The sequence below is a fragment of the Toxorhynchites rutilus genome, chromosome 1 (genome assembly GCF_029784135.1).
Source record: "Toxorhynchites rutilus septentrionalis strain SRP chromosome 1, ASM2978413v1, whole genome shotgun sequence".
NCBI lineage: Eukaryota > Metazoa > Arthropoda > Insecta > Diptera > Culicidae > Toxorhynchites > Toxorhynchites rutilus.
Genome location: NC_073744.1, coordinates 191,640,592 through 191,665,027, shown reverse-complemented (window position 1 = coordinate 191,665,027; position 24,436 = coordinate 191,640,592). Strand labels below are relative to the sequence as shown.

Below are 24,436 nucleotides of genomic sequence, written 5' to 3'. Positions count from 1 at the left end.
TGCTGTGCAGTATCTATCTTCTACATTCTCGCCGCAGCTTTAGCAGCGCATTCCCAAATTCCAAATTCGTCACCGAGAAGAAGTCAGTCAAGTGCCCGGTTGAAGGTTACTACTAACGTGCGAGTTCTCCAGCGTGTGGAAGTGGCGCGAGGCGCCTCGCTCTCTGTCTCACCGATCGGAGGTATACTTAATTCGATCGGCCGAACGTCGTGAGCGGAGGGTAGGAAGGATCGGACCGCGAGGGGCATAAAATTGATAGTTAATAAATTTTGCAATTCTTCTATGCTGCCCGTTCAGTTGATCGAAGAAGGTTTACTTTGTCGCGCGTGCAAATCGAACGTTTCCGCGAGTGCATCTTCATTTCCCAAAAGAAGATCGAGAACGTTTAACTGTTTTCTTATTTTTCTGTGCGTGTGGTCAAGTGAAATTCAACAATGGGAAGTGTGTTGGAGGTTTCGAAAGCCCTACTGCTGATCATGTGTTGTCGGAGCATATTTGGACCATCGGGTTTACCGACGGCTTGTGCCCAAATCGATGGCAGCTTCTGGTGGATGAACTCAAATTTGATTAAGAAGGCTGAAGATTATCGTGAGGAGAAGGACGTTAAGGCAATCGTGGTGAACAATGTGAGTGAATCGACCGTTGTTGTAGTGCTTTACTTTCAAGCGATGATGCTGCGTAGCAGAGTGTATTGAGCTTTCTCGCAAGATCAAGGCGTTTCGATTCGAGTTGCGATAAGAGGCGATTCATGCTGTGTATGTTATTTTTCATTGACCAGTAAATCACCGAGAGGGAAGGACTACCGCCTGGTCATAATAATAAATGCTTTATTGTGAAAGATTCTTGACACACTTTGAAGTGCTGTGATTCCCACGATACTACCAAACAGCGTTTCCTTATAAAAGCAAAAAAACGTGAAATACTCGAAAGGAAACTCCCCTTCCGCGAATAGTATTTTTTCTGTCCAGCATTTTGTTGAACTCTCCCCGTTGATTGGCATTGTAAGCTGTTCAAAATGTACCTTCATGGGCTGATCAGCTTCTTCATGGTATTGGGTTTGTGCTTTACCTCGAATAGTTTCTACACTTCGTAATTGCTCTTCCTGATTGACCTGAACACACTTAAATGCGCTAGGAAGAAACAAATCATTTTCATTGTACAAGTTTCGGTAATTCTGATGTTACCAGGTGTATGCATTTGAAACCGTTTCATTTAAAATACAAGTTTATCGTCCGTAAATGGTCTAGAAGGTTTCATTCAAAGTAAGTACCGTTGAAAGCTATACATTTTCTCCATCTATCAGGCAATTCCAAACTGAAAAAAATATGTCGCGCTCGGTGTGACGGAGCATTGTCATAAAAAAAACACTTTGTTTTGCTTTTTCTGATATTGGAATTTTTTTTTTGGAGTATAAAATCGTTGCTTGGCCAACATTTGATTTGTCTGCGAATATTTGTTTGGTCATCGTCTAGTCTAATAAATTTGGCAACTCGGCATCTTCAAACACACTCGGTGGTTACGCACGTTCCTCGTTCCTCACATAAAAATGGTCACTTTTATGCTTCCTGAACCACCATAACATTGCGAGTTGTCGAGAGCATACTCGTCGTAAACTTCTATCAAATGCTATGTGAATTGGAAGCGTATTGTTAGTTTAGAGCAAAACGAAAATCAATTATGTCCGCAAACCACAGTACATAGACACAAAATCCATCATTTTTAACACACAAAAATGTGCATGGAACTTATGATATTTATAATCGGATATTGTTGACAGATGAGTCTTATGGGCACCTTACACGATCAACCGGATTGACAATAAGTGTCTTCAATATCGTGACAGCTAGGCTTTCAACATCTAACCTCAATCAATATTTTTCCACCTTACACGGTCAATATCGCCCTCAACCCAAGACAACGAAAATATCCGCGATGGCTAGTGGCGACATTTGAGTTTGGGATCCAAACTATTCTCTATCAGATTAGAAGGCTAAAAAGCAATTTTCAATTGGTAAAATTGAATGAAAATATCTACTTGGTATTATTTAATTAGTTGAAGCGCGTAGTCCTAACCTTAACTTAACCTATTTCCCCTGAATTTTCAGATATTCCTACTAAAATGTATTATTATAATATAACGTCAATTTCAGACATAATTTTTGTATGGAATTTTCTCACCACTTGCAGAAAAAAAGTGATTTGCATTCATATAGAATACTAATTTGATTCGTAAAAGTTGATTTTCATTCATAATTTACACTTTAGAATTCGGTTTTTCTTCTCAAAAATACATCATAATACTCGTTTCACAAATACAGACTGTTCCTTTCAGTTTCAGAGATGCCAGATTATTTTAGTTTGCGAAAATATATGCAAGTTATTTTATCTGCAAGCAAATGTTTTTATTCCATAAATGAGACTATGACAGTAGAACCCCGATTATCCGCGAGCGGGTGATCCGCCCTGCGGATTATTCGTGACTGCGAGTTCCATAGTAAATCAATAGGCCTTTCCGGAATTTGTTAGTGAGTGGTAGGCCCATGCACTTTTGTTGTGGTCATGGCTTTTACATTATTTAGCCACTGATGTACACGACCTTATAGATGGATAGTTGATTGATTTCTGTATTGATAGAACATAGTTTTTATGTTGAAACATCTCTTTTCGTGTTTGCGTTTTTTTGTCCTTTAATGGGTCATCCGCGATTTTCGTTAATCGCGGTGAGTTTGCCCGACTATTCCACGGATAATCGGGATTCTACTGTAGCTTGAATTAACAGATCTTCTCATTCTCCAAATTTTATAGCGGAGTGTGAAGAAACACACAACCCGCTCACTAGCGCAAAGAATGACCGAATTCAATGTTAAAAAATTCCTAAAACGTTGTTAAGTTTCATCCACTCTCTCACCATCACATTGTCAGTTTACTTTGAAGTTTTGATTTGTATCGTGAAAAGTACCGTATTTTGCTATTCAAAGTATCAGTTTTCCAAACCAAAAGCTTCCATTTATGATTCCTACAATTTCAGTAGTTTATAAATTTTAACTGCAATCGCAAAAAAGACTAACAAAAATTAAATGTGCGCTTGCATATCTGGCAGCTCAGTCTGGAAGTCCGTGAGGTAAAACGTCAACATCATGCATCCATATGAAATGCCACGATATTGATGCTCGAAAATCAGAAAATCCGGATTTCTGCGTCGTCGGCCATGGTCAGCTTTCATTATGATCTCAAATGTCATCATATTGTCAATAAAGTTGACCGTGTAAGGTCCGCTTTAAATGAGTGTACGAAACTACAAAGGTGTGAATTCTGGATTCGTATACAGTCATTCCAATGTACTGGAAAAAAGGTAATGAAGATGGTAGAGTTTTGAGCGACATAGCATGCGCTGCCATAACTATTTCTCAAACAGTGACGTCACTCGTTGTGTTTATCCTTGATTGCCCACCGCATCCATGTAAAAATGCTATTTTCAGGAAGTAATTTGTCAATTAAAAAAATATTTTTTTTAGAGTACCCGCTGAATATGAGGCTAATGTGATAGCCTGCAGTGAATATTTGTGAAATCAAGTCGAAAAAGACGGACAAATGTGATATTTCCATGTGCCCTTTTTACCTCCCCCACTTCCATGAAACAAACGAAGCTTTATTATTTTAACGCTATGTTGATGATTCGAAGGCTCTCAGTGTCGGTGTTTATGATGTGAGAGAATAATCGCCAAACAGTTGAATGATTTCATGAGAATTTTGGCTCAAATTATCATGCAACCATGAGTACTTTTAATATTGTTTTGTTTCATCCATATAAATTCCATATTGAATGCAAATAATAAGGTCACACTATTTTGCTTGCCAATACAGATATACTGCGCCTACTGCTCCACCTCTATATGTACGTCATTGCAGTCATTCCATATCAGACCCATATAATTAAACTGACCAGACGTCCCGCGTTACGCGGGACAGTCCCGCATTTCAACAAAATGTCCCGCGTAAGATTACGTCCCGCATTTGGCAAAAGAAACGAAAATGTCCAACAATATCAATATATTTCAATATTACAACTTGATTATGTTGATTTTCTTAAATGGATGAACCTCAATAAAAAACTTTTATTTGGCAGACTGTTCAAGAGTGCATCCAAAGAATTATACTTTGAGCTGGCTTCATCGCACCGACAGTGGGCTTTTTGTTTAGAGAGTGTCAACTGGAAGCCACAGCAACAAAATTGGAAAATGTTTTCTATAAAAGCCCCCTATTGATCCGCAAGGATCAACGTGAGTCAGACGAAAAGTTCATCTTTGGTCCCCTACCTCAGTCAGGGCTTAACGTTTTATATAAGTCCGAAGAACTAGTGTATACTCGACAGGAAGAGGTAGGGTTGTTGATGAAGTATCGTAAGTGAAGCGCTGGGCGGTCTTATGGAAGTTGGCCTGAACCTCAACCATGACCAATGGATAGCTGTATGTCAGCGCGTTCTTTTACCTTTTCGTGGCTTTGGTGGTCGACTGTCGACTGTCGACTGTCTCTTTTGTGACCACATCACCTTCGCAACTTCCAGTAAGCACTTCGTACTATATATCTACCCGTTCACCATATGACTCGAAAGAAGAGCGGCTTGGACATTCCCTTCACGTCTGTCAGAGAAGGACCTTTTTCGAGAACTTGAAGTGGATGATATATTCGACGTCATCGCTTACCTGGGGAACGTAAAGTACCCGTTGAATTCTAGCATCAAGTATGTCTCGTCTTTTGTTATGAGCACGAAAAGAAGTTTTCGGCTGAAACTTCCTGAACCTCCTCTAACTCCATAGGACTACTATTTTCAACGTTTTTTTCAGCTTCTTCAACACTTTCCAGTATATCGGTATCAGTCATTAGATCACAGCAAATAACGTTTTGATCGATTTCGCAATATTCATCGAATGACGATGAACAATCGAATGGTACTGCACTGTCGACAGCAGCAAGCTCACGACGCATTAATTCTGCCAGCGGAATATCATCATCATCATTTATGGAAAATCCGGCTTTCCTGAAGCAATTTTGAACAGTCTCAGATTTAACCTTGTTTATCCAAGAGCGTGAAAGTAATTCAATTGCATCCGATACCGATATATCTGAAGGGTCCTAGAGTATATTTGAATACAGTATGAGTGCTGAATAACATGAATGTAAACAGGAAAAAAATACCGTTGTATCCTCCATTTCTAGCAGTCTTCGTTTTACTATTTAATTCATGGCGATAGTACTGTTTCAGGTTCTTGATTATGCCCAAGTCCAGCGGCTGAACTACTGAAGTAGAGTTTGGTGGAAAAAACTGCAAATTTATCGATTTAAGCTTTGGTTGGAGAGATTTTGGGTGCGCTGTACAATTATCAACGAACATGACCACCTTTGAGGAGAAAGAGATATAAGTATGATACATTCCCATTACACATAATTCCCGAATCAATACCTTTCTATTTTCTTTGGAAAATCTTTCATCAAGTTGCATAATCCATTTCTCAAAAAGAATAGAGGTCATCCAGGCCTTGGTGTTACTCTCGTATATCACTGGTAATGATTTCTTCTTTTTGAAACACCGTGGGTTTTTACTCTTTCCAATGACCAGCAATGGTAGTTTATCGCTTCCGTTCATGTTGGTTGCACACATGACTGTCAGACGTTGTTTCGAATATTTTCCTCCGTGGCAAGTTTCTGATCGAAATGCAAATGTTTTGTCTGGCAAACATTTGTAGAAAAGTCCTGATTCGTCTGCATTGTAGATATCACGTGCATCATACTCGGCGATTATACTGGGTAGGGTTTGCGAAATCTAGTTGTCCGTTACACTGAGATCTACACTGGCACTCTCGCCACATAGCTTCCGAAATGTCATCTTTTGCCGTTTTAAAAATTTACTTAGCCATCCAGAACTTCCTTTAAAATTGGGAATTCCCAGTTTCTGGGCAAATTCGCAAGCCTTCTCCCGAAGAATAGAACCTGAGAGAGGTAAATTATTCTCTCTGGCTTGATTGACAAAAATTTCCATTGACCGTTCCAGCTTCTCGTTCCCAACCAACCTTATACGCTTATTGTCCACATTCAATTTTCCCATCCGATGCCATGTTTCCTTTTGCTTGAATAGTGTTGACACCGTACTTTGTGCAATACTGAAATCTTTTGCAACTTCAGACACCTTTCGCCCATACTTTTCGACCTGCTCGATGATGCTCAAACGTTGCGCTATGGTTAGCGTTTTAATCGTTCGCTTGAAAGGTTTTCCCTGGTTTTCCATACTTGAAAAAAAAATCCTTGATAATACGAACACTTCGTCTTCACTTTCAAGAGCAATTGAAATGACAGCTAGAAACGCACAAAAACAAGTACGCGAAAATCAATCGAGTTAGCGAGGTAAAAATCCATGGAAAAATGAAACATCGAGTAAGAGAGGCATCGAGTAAAAGGGAGGTATCGAGTTAGGGAGAGAAGAATGCATGTAAAATCAAAGGTGCCATGAAATTCATCGAGTTAGGGAAAATATCGAGTTACAGAACATCGAGTAAGGGAGAGTTGACTGTATTTCCATTTAAGGGAGGTCCAAAACACAAACTTTTTCTCCTTTTTTCCAAAAATGACTTTTTTCAAAAAATCATAACTTTTAAACTACTATACCGATTTCAATATTCGATAAGTCAAATTAAAGGCTCATTGGCATTGGCAAAGGCATTAATATTTTTTTTGAAAAAAAATTACACTTGCAATAAAAAATAAATTTTGTTTTCATAATTATTGATTGTATTTGTTTTATATATGTGCACCGGTAAGTTTCTTTGGTTTTACAACAGATGGCGTAACTTGATTATTATTCCAGTGAATCAGTGAATCCATACTTTCGTTGGAAATCTACTGTCATTGCGCGTCTTTTTCAGTATATGTCAAAAAGTTGAAGCGTAAACACTTCGAGTATGTCGAATTTGGAACCAACGATTTTTGCGATGAATGTTACTTCATTACTTCAATATGAAGAAAAAAGCTGCGAAAAGTCATCGCATTTTGGTGGAACTTTATGGTGACCATACTCCAACCGAGCGAACGTGTCAGACGTGGTTTGCACGGTTTAAAAGTGGTAACATTGACTTGGAAGACGAAGAACGTTACGGACCGCCTAAAAAAGTTTGAAGATGAAGAATTGGAGGCTTTACTCGATCAAGATCCGTCAGAAACGCCACGAGAACTTGCAGATACACTTGGAGTAGCTCAGCAAACCATATCAGATCGTTTAAAAGCAATGGGAATGATCCGAAAGATAGAACATTGGGTGCCGTATGAATTGAAGTCACGAGACGTCGAACGCCGTTTTTTGCGAACAATTGCTCCAACGGCATAAAAGAAAGGGTTTTTTGCATCGAATCGTTACTGGCGATGAAAAGTGGGTCCATCACGACAATCCTAAACGTCGGGCAATGCATCGATACCCCAGCCATTCATCAACATCGACGGCCGCGCGGAATATTCACGTCCAGATGGTTATGCTGTCTATTTGGTGGGACCAGCTAGGTGTGGTGTACTTTGAGCTGCTAAAAACGAATGAGACCATTACGGTGGACCTCTACCAACGACAATTGATACGTTTGAGCAGTGCACTGAAGGAAAAATGGTCACAATACGAGCAAAGACACGATAAAGTTATTTTGCAGCACGAACATGCTCGACCGCATGTCGCGAAACCGGTCAAAACATACTTGGAAACGCTGATATGGGAGGTCCCATCCCACCCACCGTATTCTACAGACATTGCTCCGTCAGATTGCTACCTTTTTCGATCAATGCAACATGGCCTGGTTTACCAGCACTTCTCCAATTTTGATTAAGTCAAAAATTGGATCGGTCCGTGGTTAGCCGACAAACCGGCCGATTTTTTTCCGCGAAGGGATCCATGAATTGCCAGAAAGATGGGAAAAAGTTTGTGACTAGCGATTGGCAATACTTTGAATATAAAATTTGTAACCATTTTTGCAGAATGAAGCATCAATTTTTGAAAGAAAACGAAGAAACTTACCGGTACTGCTATTAGTTTACATGATTTAACTGTTAAACTGTTTTCAAAGCTGCAGAAAAAAAATCTTCTAGATAACTCGTCTTGCTTAAACTTCTGCAGGAAAAGGTGGCGGGGCCATTACCATCATTTATGGTTTCGGTACCTATATATACCATAAATACCTATATTTTTTCATATTTTTTGACATACGACTATGTCTTTGATTTCTATATATGGGGGTCACTCTACGAAAAATGTAACGAATTATTAAGAGTTTTCAAACGCATATTACTCAAAATGGTTATTGCGACATATGTTGTGTTATATATCATTAGAAAGGAAATTTATCCAGTATTTTTTTGCTTAAAACATGAACAGTGAGTATAGTCAAAAAACAATTTGACGATTGGTATGTTTTCTTTCGATTGCACTAACCACTCGCTTTCCTCCCCGACGCAACGAGCAATATGTTTGTCTAGATTCAGGCGTTAGCTCACAATGTGAGTTGAGGCGTATAATGAGTTATTCTCCATTACCGATAATAGGTATTTATCAGTTATTGTATCGTATGTTGGCCAATCAATTCGTGCTCAATTCACATTATTATAGTGTAGAGCTTGCTATTAACAATTTATGTAATTGTGGTCCAGGATGTCATAATATCGAGCATGTTGTTTGGTTATGTAAAAATACAATTAATGAATTGAACTGGCTGCTGATTTAGAAGATCGAAAGGGTACACTCACGTATATCAGATTATGAAAGCTTGAGTAGTCGCGATCTTACCGGGCTATAAAGTTATTACAAACAATGTTCCGGACAACGTGGTAACGAAGGAGATAATGCTATTTTTATGTATAATATATTTTTAGAGTCATAGATTGATTTGACTAAGGCTTATATTTATGTAGGTCTTAACTATTTGGACTTGTGTTTAAAAATGGTACATGATGACTCTTTGTCTTCTTCTGCTTGATTGAATAAACAGAAGAAAAGGGTAGTAATGTTATTTTTGTGTACATTTTTGAAAAGAATGTGGTACCGGATTCTACCACGTTATGTCATCTAACCCATTTGAAGGATACACGATGAAAAATATTACACCTGCAAAAAAAATATATTTCCCATGTTCCCATTGTCTGTTCATTAACACGTTGAGTGCCACGGTTTTATAGCGACTCTATGGAAATTTTTAAACGTATTAAGGCCATCGTTCCTTATCGTAGTGGAAGGTATTTCTGTTCGAAAGGGATAGCTTATAACCTTATATGCTTACATTAGTTACTTTCATTGTCATATGTTATACTGTCAGTCAGGAGTGACTGACGCAGACTGAGCGAAAACTCGGTGTCAGTCACCGGTCACTGACGTGGCAGTCAACGTGTTATGCTGTTGCAACCAAAACATCTAAACTTTGAAAAATCATAACTCAAAAACAACAAAAAATACACAAGAAAAATATAACACCCCTAGTCCCGAAAACATATAAACTATGAAAAACAAATACAATCAACAATTATGAAAACAAAATCCATTTTTTGAAAGTGTAATATTTTTGCAAAGAACACTAGCTCATTGCTTTCAATTCGATATATCGGTAGACGAAATCAATGTAGTAGTTCGAATGTTATGAATTCTTGAAAAAAGTCATTTAAAAAAAAAGTTGGTTTGTTGGACCACCCTAAAATGGAAATGGTCACCCTAATTAGAAAAAGTTGATGGGTCTGGGCCTAGAGGGACGGACGCGATCTTGACATTGGACTGTGATTGTGTGTAGTAATTGAACTTGAATTGAGTTTTTTCATTGTTCAAAATCTGTATTTTTGTATTTTTTGATACATCAAATGGAAGTCATGAACATATGCGTGAGTATACCTTTTTGAACTTCTAAATCAGCAGCCAGTTAAATTCATTAATTGCTTTTTTTTACATAACCAAAAAACATCCTCGATATAATGACATCCTGGACCACAATTCCATTAATTTGTTAGTAGCAAGACCTACACGTTGAACGTGAATTGAGCACAAATTGATTGGACAACAACCTAAACTTCAATCTAATAAAATTTCTATCGACGCTTAGCCTTTTGAGCCAGGCTCTCGTCAAAACTTTGGGGAATATAGAGTGAAATCATCCAATATCATCTTCAAGATCATTCCTAGATCATCCCTCCATTTATTCTGACAAATCAAAAAATGCCTATTATCGGCCAATCGAGAATAATTCATAATACGTATCTAATCACTTTATGAGTTAACGCCTAATTGGAGGCAAAAAGATTGCTCGTTGCGTTGTGGGGGAAAACGAGACTAGTAAAATCGAAAACAAACATACCCATTTGAATTGTCAAACTGTTAACTATTTTTTTACTATATTCACTATTCATGTCTCTTGCCAAAAATTCTGGATAAATTTGCTGTCCAATGGTATAAAGCACAACATGTGTCGCGATAACAACTTTGAGTAATATGCGTTTGAAAACTCTTAATGAATCGTTACATTTTTCGTAGAGTCACCCCCCTATAAAGAAATCGAAGACATAGTCCTATGTCAAAATACGGGTTTAATGTTTTGCGATAAAGAACAAAATTACCACTTTTGACGAAAATCTAAGAACCACTATATAGGTTTGACATGGAATGGCTGTATACAGGTCGGACTCGATTATATATGATTCGATTATATACAATTTTAGACTCGATTATATACAGTTCGGAATTAATTTTTTAATGTTTTAAATATGGTTTGTTTCAAGCAAAAGTGAAATATTTCAACATTAAAGTGAAAGTTAATTGACTATTATGTAGAGATAAAACCGTGATTTTGGTAACGTTTGCATAAAAAAATGGACTTTTTCGGATGGTGATGAAAGGAACTAAGACAGATAATTGAGTTTGATAAAATTCTCATGGAAGTGTGTGGCACCATAAGGTATAATAATAACCTTGCCAATATCGCCTTTTAAGCCTCACAATAATATCCCAGCATGTATGCATATACTTGATGCACATACACACGCACGGTACTCACATCCAGTCGTACAGCAATAAGCATCTCCCCATTGACCTACCAACAGTAACGAAAGGGTGATTCGGCTTCTCAGAGCACGTTGGGTGATTCCTCGGTAATATATGTCATACAGGAAGCTAATTATATTAGCTTACTTGCAAAAAAAATCTACGCCCTTGCGAGCGGCCTTCCGGCAGTTAACCGGAACATTCGCCATGGCGGACGAAAACATGCATGTAGGCATGTTTGTGAGTTCTTTCTTCGTTTTATTCATCAATTCCTTCTCAGTTTTCGCGACAAAATTGTTGGAGTAGAACTTACGCTTCAGGTTTGCCCAGAAATTCTCGATGGGACGCTGCTGGGGGACGTTGGGCGGGTTCGCCGACTTGGGTACCACATCGATATTCAGCCGCTCCATCTCCTCTAACGATCGCTTCGAGTAGTGGGCCGACGCCAGATCCGACCAGAGCACCGCGTCTTCGCCCTTATGATATTTCTTGATGAACGACGCAACTTCCGGTAGGCACTTCGCATTATAAATTCCCCTGTTCGCTGCCAGTCCGGAGCTAAAGAAGAGCGGCTTTGACATCCTTTTCTCGCTGATTATCAGCCACAGCAGCACTTTCTTGGGGAACTTGGTGTGTGAAATAAACATCATTCGCCGGGAAAATCGACTTGACCATCTTATTCAGTCGCTGCCGCTGTGCCATTGCCTGCAGCTCTGAGTGGACGGAACTTCCGCTTCCTGACATGTATGTCCATGTTTGCCAGGTACTTTTTCACTATTTGGCCGGTTGTACCAACTTTCCGGCCAAGCGCACGTAGCTATGTAGTCACTTTTACCTTCAACTTCCTCTTCAGCATCCTTTGGAGCTTCTTGTCGCTCAGGGTCGTCGGCCGTCCCGAACTGGACTTTCTTTCGATGCTCTGATTGTTATCCAATGGTGCCAAGATGTTGTAAATGCGGGAACGGGCGTATCCGGCATCCACAAAGTGCAGCACGATGTCCGTTTTCGACGCGGTGGGGTACCGTTCTCTGAACGCGCACACTTCTGAGCGGAGTAGCTTCACTGTTTTCGCCATCGCGGTTAGGGTTCAACTGATAGAGCTGTCATTTTTTTCTGCTGACTCATGGGTTACTATGGGCCCTATTATAGAAATCGAATCGAGGATTCGATACAATCACTATCACTATCACACCGAGTAAAATCTGGAATTATAGAAATCGAGGAAAACAGCTCGATTCGTTACTCTGCTCGAATGTCAGTGGCAGTAATGGAATATTTTGAAACGAGTTTGAAATGTTCCACAAAGCACTATAGAAAGGATGCCAAATCTTTTTTTGGGACATCGGCTATGAAAATTATAAATATCTATATTTCCAAAAGTGTTAATATGGTTATGTTTTGAAGAAAACTGATATTCCCTCTACGAATGAAGCTTAATGGGTGTAATGCATGCATGGATGTGTATTAAAAACCGACTTCATGGAATAATTTGTTTTACAAAAAATATTATTATTATAAAATGAACTTTTTCATGTATTTTCACAACTGCAGTCGATGGAATTCCGTAAGGAGTCACGCATGAATTCCACTTTTTTTAGCAAAACGATTTTTTTGCATGTAATTTTCATTTAGCGTCGATTTCTCGTTGTAGCGGCGTCAATAGCTTTATTTTATTGGGCCACCACCTGTCGCCCTAAATTTTCGCATGTTGTGTGCTAGTGTTTTCTTTACCTTTCACCTCATATCAATCCAAATCTGTAATTTAAAAAAAACATTATTGTTTTGCAAGACATTTCAGCTTTAGCATATGGTATAGAAAGTTTGGTATAGTATAGCAATAAAAAAGAAAATCTCCTCACTGAATTCCTCTCACTTTTCCTTAACAGGGATTCTATTTGAACTGCCTCCAAGAAAAACTCGAACAATGTTTACATTCGCTTTCATTGGTTCAACGAGTCGTACTGGTGGTGATTTGTCTGTCCACTCATTTTCAGCCACTGAAATATGCGCTGGAAGTAAATTCTGCATTGTAATTTACAATATGATTAATATAAATAATGATGTATTGAACACTTACCCTGTATAGACTATTCTGGCAGCACCGTAAAATAAATACTGATCAAAACAAACGAACATGTGTTGAAAATTGCATATATTTAAGCGTTTCTGAAATGTTTCCCAAAGGAAAGTATCAGGGACGCAAACCAAAACAAAATAACTCTCTGAAGATATGCAAAAAGCGAACCAAACAACTCGAAAATTTCTGACACTTGCATCGATAGCTATCACTCGCTCGGTGCTATCGAATTGCTCGATTTCTATAATAGTAAAATAGAGCTAACGAGCAAAATTCTTATCGCCTCGATTTGTATAATAGGGCCCTATGATTGATGCTGCATGGGTAGTTTCGTCAGTGCGTGTGAACCTTAGGCATTGGGCCTGATCACGAACGTCACTTCACGGTGAAAACGAAATGAGTTGTATGCAATGCACTTCATATCGTTTTCACCGTGAGGTGACGTTTGTGATCAGACCCATTAATGATAGTTTTTTTTTCTCGTTGCAAACAGGAAACCGATATCGACTCGATTCGCCTGAGCGAAAACGTATTATCGGATACAACGAACGACTCACCAGATTGCATATGCGTACCAAGCGACCGATGCCGGAGCTCAGCTGGGGGAACCTTGGGAAGGTAAGATGAATTTTCGGATTTCAAATTTTCGAGTCGATTGTCGATAACAAACAATTAGATAAAAATATACGAAAAAACTTTAGGATACGCATGAATCCGGAACTATGTCTGCAGTAATGTGTTCGTGTAATGTTTTGAATCGATTACAATCTATTGAAATGCATCTACTATGAATGGATTTTTTTGTCATCGAAATATTGAACTATTTGTTCGAGATAAAATGAGTAGCTATCATTTATTGAGTCTACGCTACTCTTGGAGGTTTCTTTTCTTCCGCATACATTCAATATAGCGAGCATCTCTACAAACTTATCAAATAAAACTAAGCATAATGTACATTCATTCTCGATCATTCGTAGCCTCCCTTTCCTGAGCAGATGATTCGAAAATTCAGGATTGAAGAGGCTCTCACAGAACACGAGACCGCGAGTTCCAGTTCCACGGACCAAACCAATGAACAACTGTCCGTGGAATGAACTCTTCGCCTTCATTCTCTCTCATAACGCGCTTATCTACACAAACTGCTCCGTGCTGTTTCCCTGCAGCTCCATCAACCGCCACGCCGACTTCGGGTTCAGATCGGTCGGATCCCGGCACAGAACCCACACGTAATTACACCGCATCACCTTCTCCGGGTCACCCTCGACCACCGAGTTTTTGCTGTCCCTTACGCACATAATCTGCTGCGTCTGGAAGGTGATAATCAGCACCGGTCCCTGCTCCATCACCTTCCCCATCGCCAGGTCCACATTTTCGATGTCGAGAATCTTCGAGTCCAGAAAGTATCCCGCCTTCTGGGCCTGCGAGATTGGCGTGGCAATGATGTTGTACGTACTCTCGAAGCACCAATCCTTGAGGATCTCCAAGTCGCCCCGAATCATCGCCTCCAGGATGTTGGGGATGATGTCGTTTTCGCAATCGCGTAGGAACTGCTTCTGGTCGAAGTTCGGATCGATTTTGCATATCTCGGTGAGCGTTTCCGAGAGTTCGGTTTTGGAGAAAAGGTTCCCCATTACATCGGTCATCTTGTCGGTGAGGAGTCTGAAATGATTCATTGTTGAATTGAGAATGCATTTTGAAATTCAATCATTCACTAACCGTGAGGCTCGAATCATCGGATTTTCCGACTCGTCATATTTTATCTTCCACGAGAGCACCTTATTCACGTAGGCATTGTTGTTCTTGAAGTTCTCCCAACTCTCATAGAATTTACTATCTTTATGCAGCTCGACTCCAAACGCTTCCGTGTTCGCTTCGAAAACCCTCGTCGAATCGGCCATACTGACTTCGATTCTCTTCCGGAGTCGCTCCGGCGCTCGGTAAACTCGTGCCGAAATACCCTGACTGTCGATCTCCTGCCGAACCGCTTTCGTCGCTTCCGATATCCCCTTGAAGGCCCCACTCTTGCCCAGTTCCTGACCTTTCTCCGCTATCGTTTCACCCATCCCTTTAGCAGTTCGACCGATCTCTTCGCCAATTTTGCCCGCCTTGCGGGCGATATCTGTCTTGGCAGCTTCATCCAGCACCTCGGACACTTTCCCCCGAAGTTTCTCCAGGTTGTCCTTGACCGTTGTTGACGTCTCCGACTCGACGGTGTTGAACTTTTGTCGGGCCGCCTTCAGTGCTTCGGATTCCTCCAGCTTTTGAGCCTCTTCGCGGAACTTTTTCAGATTCTCCTTCATCTCTTTGTTTTTGTCCATCTCCTGCTTGATGTTATCAATCACTCGCGACAGGAAGCCTGGCCGCCGTGACGAATAGCACTGGAAATAATCGGGTTTATGTCAGTTCAATCTGTGATGTGATGGTGATGTTACATCACAACAGTCGCAATCACTTGCACGACTTCCGGACTCACCACTGCACACTGATGTAGAGAGGGCGCATTCTGCTGCGCCCGGCAGCTGGCCAATACCGGGCCCTTCCCTTGGCGGAAGACCGAGCGTCCCGGCCGGAACAGTCGTTGCTGCAAATAAAAAATACACGATTCAAGGTTGAAATCATCGTGACGAACCGCATGATTCGATATCGGAATCGATTCCCGGCTAATACAACATTTGTGGCTTGAGAACGGCACTCACCATTGTTGAAACCTAAACACAATAGTTAAACAGCTAATGAAGTACGATCGTAGCGTAACAAATCGATGAATCGAGAAAGAAATATTAACAAAATTTCATTTTTGTCACTAGACTCCACGATTACGCTAACTATCCACAACTTTTCATTTCACACTGAACGGATGACAGTACGATTCTGACAGAGAGCGAGACATGACGAAAAAGGGAACTTAGTTTTCAGTTGGCAAAACTGCGAAAAAACGCAGTCGATATAATAATTTTAAATCGGCCGTTTATTGATGGAGTGAAACGGTTTTGACGTAGGACTACGTCTAACCGTTCATTATAGGGGCTCATTTCAATATTTCAGTGTGAAAAAGTGTTCAGTTTTTGAACGCTAATACCTCCTCAATTAATGAATGGATTTTGGTCCCAAATACACACATTGATAGGAAATATCTTCAGCAATAGTTTATATGCTACACATTACGGGTTCTCAGCTCATATAAAGTTCAAATTGATAAAAAATTGGAAGAAAGAATTCCCTACTTTCCCATACATTTCGTCTGCACTCCCGCAACAAACAGCTATTCATTACAAACAATCACGGGTACGAGCGAAACGTATGGACAAGGTGAAAGTGGGGGACGAAAAGGAGATTATGGATAAATATAGGCGGTCGCTACAACGTTGGTGGTGCATTCTATCATCGGACGCCAAGCAGGAAAGACGCTATCTTGAGATTGATTTTGAGCATAAGACATATCGCTGCATTTGCAGGGGATGAATGCGGTGCGATACCGCAAGAGGGAGAAACAGGAGTTTCTATGCGATGTGGAGCAGGAAAGCTTTTCGATGTGTGTTAAAAGCGTTGGAAGCGTCGCGCCGAATGCAGGAGAGGCCAATCGCTTTCGATTTGATCGAATGCTGGAGTTTTCAGACGGATTTATTTAGCTGTGATATGCTTGTATGTAACATGCTTGTCTATAGCGCTGTACCACATTAATTGGAATATGAACCCCTTCCTGTTGACCGGTTGATCTGAAATTTGGAATACACCTTTATCTCTGCAGTCATTATAAAACTGCATATTTCATGATCTTGAAAATCCAAGATGGCGACCGCTACAAAATGGCGGATTACATATTTTCTCAAAGCCCCATCAATATGGGTATCAAATGAAAGGGATTGACTAGTAGAACACAGTTATTTATGAAAAATGCAAATCCAAAATGGCCGGCACCACAAAATGGCGGATTACATATTTTCTCTAAACCCCATCAATATGGGTATGAAATGAAGGGCTTGACTAGTAGAACACAGTTATTCATGAGGAGTGCAAAGCCCAATTATATCACGATACCAGACGGTAAATTCCTATTACGATATGCTTGCCATCAACTGTGTGTTCGCTGCCGGCTGAACAATAACTCCTACAACATTTGCACCGCACGACATTTGCACGACAAATTTGGATTTTTTCGTATTTGAATCTAAACGTTTGAGTGTTTGCTGAGGGCCGAGGTTTTGTTTTATCCTTTGATTTTTTTTCTGTAATTTTGTACATGAAAAGCTGCTCATTCTGGGATCTGTGCTCCATGATATTCGAATAATGGACACCCCTTGGTGCAGTCCTACGTCTCTCCGGTTATGTCCCCGACATTACCCACCCGTCTTTTTACTTAATTAAAGGTTCTGAATCTGAAATTAACAAAGATAGTCTCACAGCATGAAAAGGAGGTATTGATTGAGAAATACTTGGTTATGGAGGACAAAAATTTAAGAGGCAACAATACTCTAGGTGACATTTTTTTATATTGGTTCAATCTGGCTAAACTTTTCTTTGACGTAGAACTACGTCTTTCATTAAGGGTGCCAAATCAGAAAACAGGTCACGTTTTTATGAAATAAAGTTAACGTTAATAACTATTTTTGCCTCGAACGGATTTTGGCGATTTACTTACTAAACGAATCGGAAATTCCCTAATATTTATTTAATATGTTATACATTAGAATCCCTTGGTTTGTAAATGGTTAAAATTCATGAAAACTTTAAGCGTTTCTATTTTCCCATACATTTGTTCAGTCCATTTGTGTGCTTTTCCGAACAGAGCTGTCAATAACGAGCAACTTATCGACGACCAACGAAGGGGAAATCTTAGGATATAAAGTCACCGTGAACAAAGGAAAAGAAGAAGAATGAAGGGGAATACTTGCCTAGAGTATAAACATTGGATCTCGCTGAGGCAAACTTTCATTCGGCATCGGACTGTTGAGCAATCCAGTTCCCTTTGCTTTCGCTGCGCTTCGATCTAAGATTGGACCCCACCAGTGGTAATTCAACTTGGATATCGTCGTGTGGTTTTTCCAGTTCGTTTTTCGCGTTATTCGTATCGTGTGTTTTTATTTCCGCGTCATAAATTGGACGCTTCGTATAGTGTGTGATGAGCAAGAAGAAGAGGAAGGCTGGCTCGAGCCCTGCAAAAAACGAACGCATGGCCGGGGGCAATAAAATTTCGAGGCAAGCGTCATCTAATGATGCACGCGATGTTGGTGCAGTGAAAAGCGCTTGCACTGAACCGGGCCTTCGCATCGAACAATGCTTGTTTAATCACCAAGAAAGTGAATGTCGTTCAGGAATTTTCTATGTGATTAGGTTTCGCTTGCCAGTAGCAAAAGTAATGCAACTTTTTTCGAGGCCAGTAATATAAACACAAGTGTTTCTTTTGAGAATAGCGCAAAATGATGAGAAGTGTTTATATTCCTAGTAGTTTCAAGCCACCAATGTATGGCTCTGTATGCATGCTATGGCGAATGCTTTTTTGGCGTTTTGTTTACGTTGTACGAACGATGTCTGGAGGTGCAATTCCACTGAGGCAATACTAAATAACATGTAGCATGATATTTGATACTTGCAAGTGTTGTTATTGTTGTTGTTTCCTCGCGGTGCCAAAGATATATTGATATAATCGACTGTAACCGAGTCTATGTCAATTGCGAAAAAAGCCACCGGAATAGCGTTCGAGGTAAATTTTCAATGCATTGACATGAAATAAATTGCGACATACGATCAGCCAGTGTATTGTTCAACGAAGGCAAGAATGAATCATCAGTCAATTATCGTGAACTGATTCTACAATAAAAAAAATTTCAGAGATTGTTCTACTAAACAGTTGTTTCTAAAATTTCACAGCATTATAGAATAATATCCCAAGGTTTAAACAAGCGACTTTTATAATATAACAGCGTAGTTCTACGTCAACAATGCGGTCGTATCTTGGACACAACCTCCTATAATTTTTTTATTATCTGCGATCATAACATTTTTGAACAAGAAAGAAATGAAACAAATGAACAAATCTCGGATTTTTATCAGAATAACGTAGATTCGTAATTAGACACCAATCTAAGTATAAGCTCTTTTTTCTCGCGGCTTGTTTATATTTCTTGAAACTCTTCTATACTCTGGATTCTTTTTTTTTTGCGTGATTTTATTTTGCGCGAGAGCATTGGCAAGTGTGGTTATGACGAGCGCGTGCCAGTGATGAGGCAATCTTTTTTACGTGATTCTCTCGACATTATGCGATTTTTATTTAATCGAGCTGCTCGAAATTACGCGATTTTTTTTGAAGCGATTTTTTTTCGCCCACGCATCAGTCGCATAAAAAAAATTCAGTGTACAACTTACGAGATCACTATTCCTATCCATATGCTATCATATTTGGTGATATTGATAAAAATATTGAATGTGTAATGTGCCCATCACCATGTTCAATGCATTTTAAATAAACTCATTCTACTTTTAGAGATGGTCTCTGTGGACGTGAGTACACGTGTTGCAGGCGTAATCTCATCATTCCCACGCATCACACCTCGTCTTCATATGCTTCGGCATCAGCCGGAAGTGCACAACACGAAGCATCTGCTATCAACTTAAACCTTCCTTTGAATGCTACACCAGTGCAAGCCATTCCAGATCTGGCCCTTCTGAACGAAATATCATCTCTCCTGCAACAGTTCAATAACCCTACCGCAGGGGGTCAACCGCAACACTTTGAGCCAGAGGCCGAATTCATCTTCGAAACCATCCCCGCAACAGTTCCGACCACTGCCAGTCCTTCTCCTCCGGTCACGAAACCCACGCCTCCCACCACCTCTAAACCGTCGCAAGCTCAAAAAGCGAAAAAGTGTGGTCGCCGTCAGATGTCGCTTTCAAGCCGCGTTTACTTTCCGGATGATGACGGCAAAAGTCTGGAGGAGCACCGCAGTGGCGCGGTCAGCTTCGGAGAGTTCCCCTGGACGGTTTACATCGAAGAACGAGTTCACAATGGGTCCTTCGTGTACAAATGTGGTGGAGCGTTGGTCACACCCAGAGCGGTTGTCACCGTTGGTCATTGCGTCGCCAAGTAATACCCATACGACAATAACCGACCTCTGGCTAAATTCATTATCAATTTCTCCTTTTTTTCAGCGCCCGCAATCATCCGAAAAACTTCCGAATTACAGCAGGCGATTGGGATCGCCGCCATAGCCAGGAGAAACTTCCCAATCAGGTGCGAGCGGTTGATCGGATCGTTCTTCACCACAACTACTACTCCGGGTCACTGTACAACGATATTGCCATCCTTATAGTCAACAATTCATTCAACGATTCCGCGAGAAACGTCGGTCCGGTGTGCCTTCCATCCACTGGGGATAATTTCCAAGAAAGTGACTGCCTTCTTTCGGGTTGGGGTGCGACTCCAAAGAATCCCGACCGAGAAGAGCCCATCCAGCGGTTCGTGGGGATGAATCTCATCGAATCGAATCACTGTCAGACGAGGATGCAGAAAAGTTCGCCTCTTGGACGCAGATTTCAACTGCATGAAAGTGTTCTTTGTGCCGGAGGAACTCCGGGTCTGGATTCCTGCAAAGGATCTGGCGGGAGTCCTTTGGTGTGTGAAGTGAATGGAGGTTACACACTGGCAGGCCTTATGTCTTGGAGCATCGGCTGTGGATCTGAAAGTCCTGGGGTATTCGCTAACGTTGCGTATCATTCCACGTGGATAAAGTACGTGGTTGATGGGTTGGAAGATAATGTACTATATTTTGTTTAGCGAGTTTTTCTCATTTGTTATTTGCGCATGTTACGAATGACTGATTTTGTAATGTAATAATTATCTGTAAGCAATACATGTACATATTTGATCTGTAGTTTAGTTGGATACGTAAGTAAAATAACAAAACTAAGACAACCATTTTACATAAAATTCAGAAATCCTTGACTACAACACGACCGCATTATGACATTATTTACACATCTGAGTTTTGGTGATTCCGTATGATTGTATGAGCGAAAGCATAAAGTGTGCATACGGAGCATTCACCGTGTGGTAGAAGCACAGTCTCGTCTGCCTGAGGAAGAGGTGTATACGACAGCGCATGAAGGGTTCGTGCAAAGCGTTCACCGAGTGGTAGAAGAGCACGGTCAGCCTGCGTACGATAGCGATAACGCATGATGGGCACAGTTGCTCCGTGTAAGCATATAAACGACACAGTGGATGCCAGGTATAGTAAGCCGAGCATGATGATGCATCTCTTCTGTGATTTCAGGGAAGACGTTTCGTCTGCTTTCCGTATGAAACTATTGAACCGAACCGGTTCACTGTCATTAGTTTCGCTTTTTAAGTAACCGTCAACCGCGCATATTGTACTCTGTATCTTCTTCGAGATCACCTTCATACACGGGACTACTTCTTTAGATGAAACAGTATTCTTCGGTAACGCTTTCAATATTCTGAAAATTCGGATTCCAAAAGCAAATGATGACTATCAGATGCATTTTCCACTGCAAATAAAAGAAACCTTCATAAAACTACCATCAATGCGTGATATTGATTTACTGTACGTTATGTAAAATTTGCGATATCAAGGATACAGTGTCAACATCTATCAAATCGTGGAGTAAGACTGAAGTAAATAGACACGTCTGGAGGCAGCTCTAAATTGATAGAACTTTATTGAAAATAACATATCGTTGTTCTTTAAACGCGTTTAACACACAGTCCTGACCCTTATTAGACCATATTCTATTAATTTCCTAATATGCCTAACAAAATCTCATTATTTTTATATTATCTTTAACCTTAAAAAATGTCGATTTAGAAAACTTAACCTAAACTCTCAACCTTGAGTGACACGTTTTCACCGCCGCCATTGACTGGCTGCTAGTTGGGTTGCTGCCGAATCGTGATTGCTGCTAAAAAATCAAAGCACACAGTAAAACAATGTATTGCTCGATGAAACGTGACATCGAAAAAGCAAACCATATGATGTAAGCTGACGCCTGCTGTCTGGAAGAACGTGAGTGGCAAGTAGAATCGAAAAAAATAACCTATATTATTCGTTTATACTATTATTAGGCGTACCGGTAAGTTTTATCGGTTTTACAACAGATGACGTAACTTGATTATTATTCCAGTAAATCAAATTTCCAGACAATCGTTGGAAAGCTACTGTCATTGCGCGTCTTTTTCAGCATATGTCTAAAAGTTGAAGCGTAAGCAACATAGTTTTTGCCTCTTCGAATATGTCGAATTTCGTACCAACGAGAGTGTTACATCGTAGTAAAATGATGAAGAAAAAAGCTGCGGAAAGTCATCGTATTTTGGTGGAAGTTTATGGTGACCATGCTCCAACTAGCGAACGTGTCAGACGTTGTTTGCATGGTTTGAAGGTGGTAATTTTGACTTATAAAACGAAGAACGTTCCGGACCGCCAAAAAAGTTTGAAGATGAAGAATTGGAGGCTTTACTCGATCAAGATCCGTACAAACGCAACAAGAACTTGCAGATACACTTGTTCAGCAAACCATATCAGATCGTTTAAAAGACATTGGGTGCCGTATGAATTGAAGTCACGAGACGTCGAACGCCTTTTTTCACGTGAAAACCACTGCTTCAACGGCATAAAAGAAAGGGTTTTTATACAAATCGTTACTGGCGAGTGGATCCATTACGTCAATCCTAAACGTCGGTCAACGTATGGATACCCGGGCTATGCATCAACATCGACGACCACGCGGAATATTCACGGCCAGAAGGTTATGCTGTCTATTTGGAGGGACCAAGGGATTGCTAAGATGGCCGCCTTTTTGTAGCCAGCATAGAAAATCATGAGCATAGAAATCATAACCTAAAATTAAAACTGAAGTGCGTCGCGTGATTCTCCAGCAGTGATTTTAATAGCAAATCGCCAAGAAAGCTTCCTGATGGGTATCCAAACATCGCTTGCCGAAGGAAACTATCCAACCCCGGGTGGGACCAGCTGGTGTGGTGTACTATGAGCTGCTAAAAATGAATGAAACCATTACGGGGGACCTCTACCGACGATAATTGATGCGTTTGAGCCGTGCTCTGAAGGAAAAACGGCCACAATACGAGCAAAGACAAGGACGCGATAAAAGTCGCGAAACCGGTCAAAACATACGCTGAAAACGCAGAAATTGTAGGTCCCATAGCTGTCCCCCCCCCCCGCACCTTATTCTCCAGACATTGCTCCGTCCGATTACTACCTTTTTCGATCGATGGAACATGGCCTGGTTGACCAGCACTTCTCCAATTTTGATGAAGTCAAAAATTGGATTGATTTGTGGTTAGCCGGCAAACCGGTCGATTATTTCCGCTAAGGGATCCGTGAATTGCCAGAAAGATGGGAAAAAGTTGTGACTAACGATGGACAATACTTTGAATATTGAATTCGTAACCATTTTTGCAGAATAAAGTATTAATTTTTCAAAAAAAACAGGAAGTGGGTTATATCTATGGTATAACCGCAAGGGTGACGTAGGACTATCGTTGATTTAGAGATCATTTGTTTGAAGTTGAATCTAAATCCATTCTGAATGAATGAATAAATGAATATTTGGGAGACTTCGAAAACGAGAGCGTTACGTTGGAGGCACAAGGTTTTATGCATCCAATATAGGATACGAAAAACCTTGTTCTGAAGAATAATCTTCAGAAGCTAACCTGCTAACTGTACTTGATTGACAAATCACAAACCCAAATGTATTATATGGATATTTTATGGATAGAAAACATTAAAATAAACTCTTTCACATGAATGTAATTTTAAATTCCCAGAGGAACTGGCAGATTATTTTCAGTAACGATTAGATATTTCCACATTTTCCTCGATACTGGAAGCCCACCAGTTAATACTAACTCGATAACCACCTGTTAATAGTACTTGATTGAAAAATATTTGGTCACAGTGTTACATGAATAGAAAACATTCAAATAAACTCTTTCACATGAATGTATTTTTAAATTCCCAGAGGAACTGGCTGATTATTTCCCAGCAATGATTAGATCTTTCCGGAACTTTCTCGATGCTGAATGGCATCCAAACGGAAAGAATTATGCGCGTGTATGTGTCGATCCTTCGCCGTCCACCTCCTCCAGCACGTTAGGCAACGATGTTGTCTTGTCGATGTCCTCACGAAAAATGAATGTGTCTCACCACCAGAATATCGCTTAAGTATGCTTTTTGTGTGTGATTGAATCGAGAGAAGGTTTACGATGGTTTACGATGGCAATTTGGAAGGCAAACTAGAGGGGAATGAACTCTCTGAGCTCGGAACTTTCGACGACTGAGCAA

The 24,436-nt window shown here is 40.3% G+C and overlaps 2 protein-coding genes across 2 annotated transcripts; one reads left to right on the top strand and one right to left on the bottom strand.

Moving 5' to 3' along the window:
• Positions 1-272: 272 nt before the first annotated feature.
• On the top strand, positions 273-20,999 carry LOC129762559 (phenoloxidase-activating factor 2-like). The gene is made up of 4 exons (XM_055760951.1): positions 273-626; positions 13,615-13,739; positions 19,603-20,202; positions 20,268-20,999. The coding sequence occupies exons 1-4, from the start codon at positions 435-437 to the stop codon at positions 20,890-20,892; spliced, it is 1,542 nt and encodes a 513-aa protein (XP_055616926.1). The 5' UTR covers positions 273-434; the 3' UTR covers positions 20,893-20,999.
• On the bottom strand, positions 13,962-15,965 carry LOC129762560 (mitochondrial import inner membrane translocase subunit TIM44). The gene is made up of 4 exons (XM_055760952.1): positions 15,818-15,965; positions 15,595-15,702; positions 14,838-15,499; positions 13,962-14,780 (listed from the first exon to the last, which is right to left on the bottom strand). The coding sequence occupies exons 1-4, from the start codon at positions 15,818-15,820 to the stop codon at positions 14,252-14,254; spliced, it is 1,302 nt and encodes a 433-aa protein (XP_055616927.1). The 5' UTR covers positions 15,821-15,965; the 3' UTR covers positions 13,962-14,251.
• Positions 21,000-24,436: the final 3,437 nt, after the last annotated feature.

Bases quoted from the DNA above. Each gene is read 5' to 3' on its own strand.
- LOC129762559 (XM_055760951.1), top strand. From the start codon at position 435: ATGGGAAGTGTGTTGGAGGTTTCGAAAGCCCTACTGCTGATCATGTGT. The intron at 13,740-19,602 runs GTAAGATGAATT...TTCTACTTTTAG, and splicing joins GCTGGGGGAACCTTGGGAAG to AGATGGTCTCTGTGGACGTG. The intron at 20,203-20,267 runs GTAATACCCATA...CCTTTTTTTCAG, and splicing joins GTTGGTCATTGCGTCGCCAA to CGCCCGCAATCATCCGAAAA.
- LOC129762560 (XM_055760952.1), bottom strand. The intron at 15,500-15,594 runs GTGAGTCCGGAA...GATTATTTCCAG, and splicing joins CTCTACATCAGTGTGCAGTG to TGCTATTCGTCACGGCGGCC. The intron at 14,781-14,837 runs GTTAGTGAATGA...GAATCATTTCAG, and splicing joins CCGATGATTCGAGCCTCACG to ACTCCTCACCGACAAGATGA.